The 11,845-nt window shown below is 48.1% G+C and overlaps 1 protein-coding gene across 1 annotated transcript in view; it reads right to left on the bottom strand.

Moving 5' to 3' along the window:
- Positions 1 to 3,032: 3,032 nt before the first annotated feature.
- Positions 3,033 to 11,845, bottom strand: part of DRD2 (dopamine receptor D2) — a 79,314-nt gene continuing 70,501 nt past the window's right edge. Inside the window, exons 6-8 of the mRNA XM_056860310.1 lie at positions 8,134 to 8,220; positions 6,251 to 6,587; positions 3,033 to 3,254 (exon numbers count right to left, since the gene is read on the bottom strand). Of these exons, the coding sequence (XP_056716288.1) occupies positions 3,061 to 3,254; positions 6,251 to 6,587; positions 8,134 to 8,220 (618 nt within the window). The 3' untranslated portion in view covers positions 3,033 to 3,060. The remainder of the gene's footprint in view (positions 3,255 to 6,250; positions 6,588 to 8,133; positions 8,221 to 11,845) is intronic.

Here is an 11,845-nt window from a genome sequence, read left to right as displayed (position 1 = left end):
TGTAAGTCACCTTGAACCAAGAGGGAAGGTGGGATATAGATGTTTAAATAAATGCAAATGTTTAAACAAACAAACAAACAAACAAATAAATAAATAAATAAGGTGTGTATTTTTTTTCCAAAGAGCAGCTCGTTGAAGCTTTGATAATTTTGTGAGGGAGGTTAATGTGCCTGGCGCAACCATCCACGGCTTGCCGCAGCAGTTTTACATACTCTAAATGACCAATGCTGGACCTGAACTCTGAATGTCCCTTCCTTTCACACCAGATGGAGTCGGCAAATGAAATTCCAGAGAGACCAGTTTCCATGTCGCTTTATTAACTGACTATATAATATCCGCAGCAATCTTACAGAACGTACTGAACTGGGTACAGTTAGCCGTTAACAGAGCTGGCAAAATTGTATCCCATTTGGCGAGATGATTGCCGGCCGCGGTTGGAGCCACAAAGAGCGAGACGGTGACGTGGAAACATTTCCGTAGAAAAATGCTGGTTTGGCCACACTGTTTTTGGCAAAGGCCCGGCACGATGCTTCCGGTGAATCATGGCAGGTGTGTGTGGGAAAACCGGGCTGGATTCTGCAGATGCATTCTGCTAACGGTGGTGCTTTCCTCTGGTGGAAGGAGCCATAAAGCAAGTATTGCTGTTAGTGAAATGGACCTGCAGCTCTGGCGGTGGTGGAAAGTGCCATCAAGTTGCAGCTGACTTACTGCAACACCGTAGGGTTTTGAAGGCAAGAGACGTTGAGTGGTTGCTTGCCCTGGCAGCTCTAACATCCAAGTAAATCCAAGTAAATGCTGTATGTGTGTGTGGGGGGGGGGGCGGGGAAGGGAGTTGGAAATCTAATGAAACACTGATTGACATGGAATTGTATTTTTTTCCCAAGAGAAAGTCTGAACTTGCTGATAGAGTGTTGAGCATAGCCAGAGGTCAAACTTCCAAAATTTGAAAAGCAGATTAAAAGAAAAATCTTAACCACTAAATGTCAGATGAAGTTTTTCAAGAAATAAAAAACATTTTGCACCAGTTTGACCCCAACTTGGAAACAGAGACTCAGATCTTTCTCAGAATGGAAGGCAATCTTGTGCAGAGCTGAACAACAGAGCAAAAACCAAGAACAGGCTGGTCACTGCTCACTCAGCAGGGACGAGTTCTTTGCTAGAATCAGTGTTTTTAAAGAGCATGTTTGAATTGTCATACAAGCCTGCCCATGGTTCCAGACAAACATTGGAAGTCCAGCATCTCTGTGGGCTATCACCTTTAGAAATGCAGTGGCTAAGAGGTCCTTCTCTGCTGTGGGACCCTTACTGTGGAATCCCTTCCCTGCAGAAAGCGACCTCGTGCCCAATTTATTCCACGTTGGGCACCAAGCAAAGACTTTCTGTACTTGGCTGCTTTTTGCTGACTTGTCTGGTTTGTTGAGGGTTATGTCAGCATCCTGGATTGTAGAGGGGTGCATTTTCTTAGTGCTATTTTAAAGAACTTCTGCTGGCCAGTTCTTTTAAATTTGGGGAATGGTTTGCCATGCATTGTTTTATTGTGTTAAATTTTACTATTATGTCTCCCTTTTCATTTTATCTGGGTCTATGGAGAGGCTGGCTAGAAGCGCACCTAAATAAATAACAGCATTTGACCCCTTAATGAACAAAAATCACCTCTAACTGCCCTTCACCATAAGACCAGTTCTGGCAAATGGGCTGCCCCTTCTGTGTATTGTCTCTTAGAGTTGCTGACAGTTGGTAGCACAGGAATTTGTGATGGTCCCTTAAACCACTGGTCTGTCTAAGCTTATGCTGATTCATGAGTGGCAGCAACTCCCCACAGGAAGGCCTTCCTCATCACCTGGTACCTAAGATCCTCTTACTAGGCTGAATTTGGGATCTTTTGAATGCAAAGTGGGGGCTGTCTCCCTCTGAGCCACAGTCCCTGCCCCATGTACCCAAGCAGAACTAATTCATCTGAATTGTTCCAATGAATTATCGATTCCACAATGTAGAATGTGTCCCAAACATGGGACAAAAAGTCAGATGACTGTCGGACATGCATCACTCTTCACCTTATTCCCAGTTGACGAGGATAGCTGAAATCCTGCCCTGCGGAGAATAAAACCTACTCACCCGGAATCCACCCTTCCCGCCTGTTCTTTCCTACCAACTCAACAGAGTTCTTCAGCAAAGATGAACAACTGCTCATAAAAGCTACATTGGAGTCCAGTAGCTCCTTAGAGCCCTGACTTGGATGGACCAAATTAGCTTGATTGCATTAGATCTCAGAAGTTTAGCAGGGTCAGCCCTGGCTAGTATTTGGATGAGAGACCACCGAGGAAGCCCAGGGTTTGTGCTACCAAGAGGCAGGCAATAGCAAACCAGCTCTGAATGTCTCCTGCCTTGAAAACCCTATACGTTACCATAAGTTGTCTGCAACTTATTTCTTTTTTGGCTTGGGCTTTTGCTCGATTCATTCTATTTATCCGTATATACATTGGTGTGATGGTATTCCCACTCTGCCCGGCAGTCCCATCTTTCTAAGGTCTCCTTCCCTCGGGCTCACAGGGCTGGTAAATGAACGCTTTTAGGGAGCTGCTCACTCCAGGCTTTAACAGTCCAATAAAATCTCAAGTGGGCAGCTGGAGTTTGAAGGCAAGGCTCATGATTCCTGGGAATGCTGGCTTTTGGGAGGGGCTCCTATTGCGAAACAGGCAGGGCGACGGTGTCTTTGGTGAGAAATGCATCCCTAATGGCAATGCGCAAGCTGTCAGCAGAGTCTGTTTGGGGCCAACACTTTGGAGGCCAAGTTGACCACAAGTGTTGTGTGGTGTGTATGTTTTACCTAGTTTTTTTAAAAAACACAGTGCAAATGTGGCATTTGAAATGAACTCTTTTGCACCATTCTCTCCGAGTCCAAACGTCACCTTGCCCATGAGACAGCCTTTGACCAAGACTGCTGTTCCACCCCAGCTGTCCAAACATGAAGGTATGGCACGTAACTCTGTGAGCTTGTCCCCGGATCCAACACCCCCTTGGTCTGACCATGCTGTTCCCACATCCGGCCATCCAAGGGAGTTAGCAGTGGAGGATCTTGATGAAGGCCTTTCGGAACTCAATATTGAAGGTGGTGTAGATGATGGGGTTCACCGCACTGTTGACGTAGCCCAGCCACGTGAAGGCGTTATACATGGCTGGGGGGATGTTGCAGTCACAGTGCATGTTCAAGATGTGGGTGATGAAGAATGGGAGCCAACAGATGATAAAGACACCTGCAGAGAACAGATCGGAGGAGGCAGGTTAGCTGTGCTGAGTCTGGAACTCTTGCTGTGGCCAGGAATTGGTCCTGAATTAGATCTTAGAATCACACATGAACACATGAACACAAGAACACATGAAGCTGCCTTATACTGAATCAGACCCTCGGTCCATCAAAGTCAGTATTGTCTACTCAGATTGGCAGAGGCTCTCCAGGGTCTCAGGCAGAGGTCTATCACATCATCTCCTGGCCTAGTCCCTTTAACTGGAGATGCTGGGGATTGAACCTGGGACCTTCTGCATATCAAGCAGATGCTCTACCACTGAGCCTCTGCCCCTCCCCAAAAAAACAGGTCTGAATTGGAGCACCGTCATCCAGAGCTCGCCAAGTGAAGGAAATGCATAGAAAGAGCATTCATGTGTACTGTCACCCCATTCTGATTCAATGAGAATGGATTCACCCCCCGATTAAAGCATTCGGAATCTGAGTTTGGTGTCATGTTTTGCACACATGGGGTTTGCTCACAAGTTCCATTGAGGCATCAGCATGCGGAAATGTTATCTGGCCATCTACATAAGAGAGGAACCTGCGAAAAGCACCAAGCAGAAATTCAGGTTCCTGTCCTAGGATTCACCAGGAAAGTGTGACAGACCCCATGTTATCTTTTCAGATGTAGGTAATTTAGGGTTGCCAACTCCAGGTTGGGAAATTCCTGGAGATTCAGGGGTGCAGCCTGGGGAGGGGAGTTTGGGGAGAAGAGGAATCTCAGGGGTAGGATTGCCAACCTCCAAGTGGGGCCTGAAGATCTCCTGGAATTAAGATTAATCTTCAGACTACCAACATCAGTTCCTTTGGAGAAAATGGCTGCTTTGGAGGGTGGACTCCAAAGATTTATGCATAGCTGATGTCTCTCCCATTCCCCAACCCTTGCCCTCCCAGGTTTCACCCCCTGTCTCTAGGTATTTCCCAACCCAGAGTTGGCAACCCTATCAGCAGGGTATAATACCACAGAGTCCATCCATAGTAGCTATTTTCTCCAAGGAACTGTTCTCTGTAGTCTGGAAATCCGCTGTAATTCTGAGAGATCTCCAGGCCTAGGGTTGCCATCTCCGGGTTGGGAAATATCTGGAGATTTTGAGGGTGGAGTATGAGGAGGGTAGGGTTTGGAGAGGGGAGGGATTTCAATGCCATAGAATCCAATGGCCACAGTGGCCCTTTTCTCCAGGGAAACTGATTTCTATTGGCTGGAGATCAGTTGTAATAGCGGGAGATCTCCAGTCACCAAACTGGAGGTTGGCAAGCCTATCCAGGCCCCACCTGGAAGTTGGCAATGCTAAGGTATTTCTGCAGGTAAGCAAATCCAAAACTAGTTTGTGAATGTTACATTGGGAGTGTCTTATGGTCAGGTCCAACCCCTTGGTCTGAAGAACCTCAAGGTTCCATCTCAGAACTTGGCCTTCCATTTTCCCCACCTGCCTTGCCTGGATGAACAGACTCTCTGCTTTTCTCAAGAACAAGCCTAAATGCAGGGGGGAACTCTGCTTTCATGGACTCTGCAGTTGCTATGCAAAACGTAATGCGCACTTGAGACTCAATAGCCAGATCTTTCCAGTCCATGACCACTTCAACTGTACTTCTGCCCTCCTTCATTTTTATTATGGCTCCCCGTCAGCTAAACATTTCCTCTACTTCCTGTGAATGGGTCCGTGTTCCCATTTTCCTATGTATTTCCTATGAATGAAACTTTCAGACTCACTGTATTGTGCAAAGACTGTTTAACACTTGCAATTATTTTTTGTGAATTGTGTGGTTTTATATTGGTATTGAAATTGTCATTACCCACTTTGGGAAAAGGAAAGCAAGTTCTCTGTTCTGAAATCCATAAATATAGAAACATCAGTCTTAATGTGATGTTCGCCTATTCCAGTTCCGGAAGCATTTCCCCAGTTCTCTAATAATTTACTGTTTGGCAAAGTCAGTGGAAGGCATGAAGCTGCCTTATACTGAATCAGACTATCTGCCCATCAAGGTCAGTATTGTCTATTCAGACTGGCCGGAGCTCTCTAGAGTCTCAGGCTGAGATCTTTCACATCATCTATTGCCTGGTCCCGTTAACTGGAGATGCCAGGGATTGAACCTGGGACCTTCTACAAGCAAAGCAAAGGCTCTGCCACTGAACCACAGCCCCTCCAGGGCATGCATCATTGCTGGAATTGGGCCCAAGATGGGGCGCAGGTTACCTCTCATGCCACTAATGGCTGGGAATGAATTGAGCCCCTGAGGTATCTCAGCGTCCTCCTCATTGTGCTTGCTCTGGGTTCAGGTGGCTTGCCCTGAGAATCTGTTCTGGTGAGTGGTTGTTCCTGTGGAACAGGTAAGGGAGAACCACATGTTCTGGCCTGATGTTCTTGGGTGAAGGTTGGGATAAAAACATTCTACTTAGATAGTTTCAGGTGGTTAGCCATGTTGGTCTGTAGTAGAAGAGCAGGACTCGAGTCATGTAGCACCTTTAAAGGTAAAGTTCCCTGTGCAAGCACCAGGTCATTCCTGATCCATGGGGTGACGTCACATCCCAACATTTACTAGGCAGACTTTGTTTACGGGGTGGTTTGCCAGTGCCTTCCCTAGTCATCTTCCCTTTACCCCCCCCCCCCCAGCAAGCTGGGTATTCATTTTACCGACCTCAGAAGAATGGAAGGCTGAGTCAACCTTGAGCCGGCTACCTGAAACCAACTTCTATTGGGATCGAACTCAGGTTGTGAGCAGAGCTTGGACTGCAGTACTGCAGCTTACCACTCTGTGCCACAGGGCTCCTTTAAATACCAAGATTTCCAACATATACATTTTTGAGAGTCAAAGCTCTCTGATGAAAGGTATCTGAAGAAGGGAGCTGTGCTTCTCGAAAGCTTGTACCCTGGAAATCTTGTTGCTCTTTAAAGGTGCTACTGGACTTGAATCATACTAGACAGATACTTGGTGGATGTCTGTAGACCATGGTAGGAGACTTACCAAGCACAATGGCCAACATCTGGGTGGCTTTCTTCTCCTTCTGCTGTGAAAATTTCCTCCTGCTCATGGTCTTGAGGGAGCTCCTTGTCTTGCCATTGGGCATAGACTGGATCTCAAAGACCTTGGCTGCCTTGGAGTGGTTTGTCGTGTGCCCGTTCTTCTCCACTTTCGATGGGCTGTCCATGGGAGACTGCAGGCCTGAATTGGCACACTGTTTGGAGGTGGCTGGCAGGACTAACTCGTTGTTGCCAGGCATGGGTGGTTTGTTGTGTTTGCTTTTCTCTGGAGGGCTAGTGCTGGTCGCCATTTCCATCTCTTCTATATGGTTCACAGCTTCCTGGAGAAGGACCAAAAAAACACACACACACATTTTTAAAAAAAGCAGATATATAAGAAACCAAAAACAAACCCACAACCATTTAAATGGACCAGTTAGAAAGGTGTCAGTGAACAAAGAATGACCCTCAGGTGGTGGAGAAAATGGTTGCAAGTGAACTTTATGAGGAAACAAAGAGGAGAATGTCTCTGAGAAAGTGCCACTGCTCTGAAGTGGCAAATTCACAAGAGAATTTGGTAGAGTTGCTAGCTCTGGGTTGGGAAATTTCTGGAGATTTGCGGGGGGATTCTGGGGAAGGACATCAGTAGCGTATAATGCCATAGAGTCCTCAAGTTGCTGTTTTCTCCAGGGGAAGTGATCTCTGGAGATCAGCTGTAATTCCGGGAGATCTCCAGCCCCCAACTGGAGGTTGGTAACCCTGGATTCTGGGGCATTTTGGATTTAGTGCAGCATTAACTTTTGTGCCCCACAACCTATTTCATCTGATGAATGGTCTGGAAATTTCATCTGTGTCAGCTTTTGTATACCAACACTGGCAGATTGGGCAGCTTGGCTTGTGGGCCCAAGATAGGATGTCCCCAAGGATGGTTCAGCATCTGGGCCCGTATGTCCCAGTTCTATTCCCATTTACTTGGACATGACTGCTGCTTATTTAAACACAGCCTCCTAAGGATTACAGCTTTAGCCTGCTCCACAAACCTCCTACTAGGTTTTCCCTCTTTATACTAAAGGTTGGCCTAGCGGCCATCAGGGGAGGGGCCGTGGCTCAGTGGTAGAGCATCTGCTTGGCATGCAGATGCCAAGTTCCCAGGTTCAAGTAGGTGATGTGAAAGACCTCAGCCTGATACCCTGGAGAGTCGTTGCTGGTCTGAGTAGACAATACTGACTTCAATGGACCAAAGGTTTAATTCAGTAGAAGGCAGCTTCATATGTTCATATGTTCAGAAGCTTCATAGCCCACCAGGTGTGTGGCGGAGAGCATCTGGGGGCCACCATATACAGGCTTCTCTCAAGCACAGGTGAGGCTCAAAGGTGCCATTGAGATGGTACAACTGCAGTGGGCCCATGTGCAGTGGGCCCATGCGGCTGCCTGCAGGTGGCCAGGCAGTGAGCTTGCACTAGGCATGAGGTGATCTGAAGTTTCTCCCATGGAGGGGCCATGGCTTAGTGGAACAGCCTCTGCTTGGCATGCAGAAGGTCCTGGGTTCAATCCCCGGCATCTCCAGTTGACAGAATCAGGTCATACGTGATGTGAAAGACATCCACCCCGAGATCCTGGAGAGCAGCTGCCAGACTGAGAAGACAATGCTGACTTTGATGGATCAAGGGTCTGATTCAGTAGAAGGCAGCTTCCTGTAAGAAAGCCTACACTGTCTGCAGTACATTACCAGAGGGATGGAAAACCCATCACTTGGACCACCGTGGAAAAGATTTCTCCAGCCTCCCCTCTCTGGCTTCTCGGGGAGCAAATCGAAACCCTCAGAACTTTCTTTGCTCCTCCCTCAGGTAGAGAAGATCAACAGCCGTGCATGAAGACGCCACTCACCACTTTGTGTTTATTCACCGGGAAGCTCCCATTGGACTTCACGATGAGCGCGCACAGTCTCACATCTTCTGGATGAGTGCATTTGTCCTAAGGGCAGGGGGCGGGGGCAGGACAGAAGGCAAGGAGGGATACACGGGTTACATAAGAAGACCACATCTGGGAGCGTGGAGTTCGCAAGAAGGTTGGGGGAGGGAGCGGAAGGCAGCAGAGGGCCCAGAGCAGAGACAAAAATGCTAGCTGGGACTAAGCTTAGGTCTCCCTGAGTGTAAGGTGAACCGCTTGGCAGACTGCTTTGTCCTGGAGGAAGCAGGTGGGTGAAGTTGTTGCCAGAGATGCATCTCAGGACATTTTATATGTCGGTCAAGCCTGTATACACCCCCTCTCACTCAAATGCTATTCACCAGCCCTCCACATACTGAGGTCAGCTGGGTGCTCAACCATCCCTCTACTTTTCAGGGAACACAATCTACAAGAAGAAGAGTTGGTTTTTATACCCCGGTTTTCTCTGCCTTTTAATGAGACGCAAACCAGCTTACAATCGCCTTCCCTTCCTCTCCCCACAACAGACACCTTGTGAGGTAGGTGGGGCTGAGAGAGTTTGGAAAGAATTATGACTGGTCCAAGGTCACCCAGCAGGCTTCATGTGTAGGATTAGAGTCCACCGCTCATGTAGAGGTAAACCAACCTGGTTCACCAGATTAGAGTCCACCACTCTTAACCACTACACCACGCTGGCTTTCATGGATTACCAAGCCCTGGGGGGGGGGGGCTGTTGTAGATGGATGGTGGGCTGTATTCAAGCGGGGTGGTTTCCAAACCTCAACAGCAGTTCTTAAGAACATAAGAACATAAAAAAGGCCATGCTGGATCAGACCAAGGCCCATCAAGTTCAGCAGTCTGTTCACACAGTAGCCAACCAGGTGCCTCTACTAGGAAGCCCACAAGCAAGATGACTACAGCAGCATTATCCTGCCTGTGTTCCAAAGCACCTAATATAATAGGACTGCTCTTCTGATCCTGGAGAGAACAGGTATGCATCATGACTAGTATCCATTTTGACTAGTAGCCATGAATAGCCCTCTCCTCCATGAACATGTCTACTCCCCTCTTAAAGCCTTCCAAGTTGGCAGCCATCACCACATCTTGGGGCAGGGAGTTCCACCATTTAACTATGCGTTGTGTGAAGAAATACTTCCTTTTCTCTGTTTGGAATCTCTCTCCCTCCAGCTGCAGCAGATGACCCCGCCACCTGCTTCTTGTTTGCCATCAGCCTTTCCCAAACTATTCAGATGTTGTGTGCACATGCCCAGAGAACAGTGTGGAGCTGCCCTGAGGCAGCTCAATTGGTATTTGCCTGATGAATGCCTCAACCAGAGCACTGGGTCAGCTGGCCTGAGATTTCTGAGGCACAGAGAACCCCATGCTGGATCAGACAAGTTATCCAGCTAGTCCAGCATCTTGTCTCACACTGCGGGCCAACCATTTCCTCTGGAGGTCCAGCAACAGGTCATAGAGGCTGAGGACTTCCCCTGATGTTGCCTCCTAGCCCGGGATTCAAAGGTTGACTTCCTCTGAAAATGGAGGTTCCCTTCCATCACCATGGGTAGTAGCCACTGATAGACCTCTCCTCCAGGAATCTGTCTAATGCCCTTTCAAAGCTGTCTATGCCTGTGGCCATCACTACATCCTCTGGCAGTGAATTCCATATTTTAATCACTTATTGTGTAAAGAAGTATTTCCTTTTGTCTGTTCTGAATCCACTGCCCAGCACCTTCATTGGATGACCTCGAGTTCTGGCATTTTGGGAGAGGGAGAAAAGTAGGGCTGTCAATTCGGTTCAGCCCGAACTGAAAATCAGCCGAATTTCCCTTGATTCGGCGGTTTTTAGTTCGGGAGGAACCGAACTCAAAACTGGCGGGCAACAGGGGGGGGCTGAATTCAGCGAGTTCGGGAGTTCGCGAATAAATTCGGCCAATTCGGGGCCGTCAGTAAGCAGCATAACCTTCAGTAAGCAGCATTCTCCTCCCCCGGCCAATCGGTGGCCAAGCTGGGTCTTCTTCTGGCCAATCAGTCAGGATTGAGTACTGGAGGAATCAGCTGATGTGCGGCCGGCCGGGGAAAGAGATAGAGAGAGGGAAATCCTCATGTGTGTGTGAGGGGTTCTTGTGCACATTCGCTCCTTTCCGTGGCTGCAGGGGGCGCATTTTTTGGGGTACAGACCCCAAACTTTCAGGGGATATTCAGACAAGTTTTCTTAAGATACCCCCCAAGTTTTGTAAACATTGGGTCAGGGGGTCCCGAGATATGGGCTCCCCCCTTTTTCTTTCTGTGGCTGCAGGGGGCGCATTTTTGGGTGTGCCGACCCCAAACTTTCAGCGGAGCTTCAGACAAGGCTTTTTAAGAGACCACCCAAGTGTTGTAAACATTGGGTCAGGGGCCCCCAAGATATGGGCTTTCCCCTTTTCCCTATTGGGGTGAATGGATCACCCTCGAGAGATGCATACATATGGATCTTATATTGGATACAAATGGAATCATATTGGATTACCCAGCCTCCCAGCCCCTCCTGCTGGAACAGAAGACAGCCACAGTAAGACCCCTTTGGGGCTTTAATCTATAATTTTTCTTTTCTGTGTGTGTGTGGGGGGGAAAGCAGAGTCTGTGTCTGTGTGTGGGGAGGGAGCAGTTTCTGTGGGTGGGGGGGGAAGCCAAAGGGGGCTTTTGCCGGTTCTGCCTGGGGTGTGTGTTCCCCCTCCAGTCTCTCTCTCCCTGGTTTGAGGGGGGGCTTCATTTTTATTCTTCAGGTTTTTCCTCATTCATAAGATCAGTTAGGTTATTTTGATGCTTGCTCAAAACTGGTTTTCAAATGGTGACTTAAAGAATGCATCTGCCTGGTCCCAAGTCCAATGCAAAAGGAGAAATTCCACCCCCTCCTGCTCATTATGCATAGCTAGCTGCCTCTGTCCCTTTCTATGGTATGCAAACTCCCAGGTGTCAGGTGTTGCTTTGCACTGTTGCAAAGGTGTTGCATTGCGTGCTTGTGTTGCTTTGCAGTTGTATTGTTTTGCAAAATTCTTCACACCTGCCCCGCCCTTTGCATGTTTGCAAAGGTGTTGCTTTTCAGTTGTGTTGCTTTGCAAAGTTCTTAGCACCTGCCCCGCCCTTGCTCTCATCAGCTGTTTGTCAGGGCTGGGAGCTTTGTGCGTGGGCGGCAAGCTCTGCTGAGAGACGCACATTCAGGGTGTGGGGGACCCCTTTCAGGGTCCATATCTCAGCCCCCCCTGACCCAATCTTTACAAAACTTGGGGAGTCTTTCAATATACGTCCTTTGAAGCTCTGCTGAAAGTTTGGGACCTCTAAGCCCAAAAATGCCCCCCCCCCAGAGCCGCGGAAAGGCACGATTGTGTTTTTAATGGCTTTATTCGGCCGAATTTTTTTTTCCGAACTTTGAATTCCCGCCGAATTGAACGGATCCGAAGTGGGGGAGTTCGGACTTCGGCACGTACCGAACCCACAAGGGCCAAATTCGGCCGAATCTGAACTGTACCGAATTTTTTTTTTTTTGACAGCCCTAGAGAAAAGTTCTCTTGGTCAACTCTCTTCGCCCCATGAATGATTTTATAAACCTCTTTCACGTCCCCACCCCCATTAAAGTATAAAAAGATAAACCGCGCACTTGAACATTTGTGTAAGAGCTCATAAATTGTCACTT

The sequence above is a fragment of the Euleptes europaea genome, chromosome 14 (assembly GCF_029931775.1).
Source record: "Euleptes europaea isolate rEulEur1 chromosome 14, rEulEur1.hap1, whole genome shotgun sequence".
In the NCBI taxonomy this organism is placed as follows: Eukaryota; Metazoa; Chordata; class Lepidosauria; order Squamata; family Sphaerodactylidae; genus Euleptes; species Euleptes europaea.
Note: the sequence above shows the minus strand (reverse complement) of the source record. Positions and strands in the feature narration are given on the sequence as shown.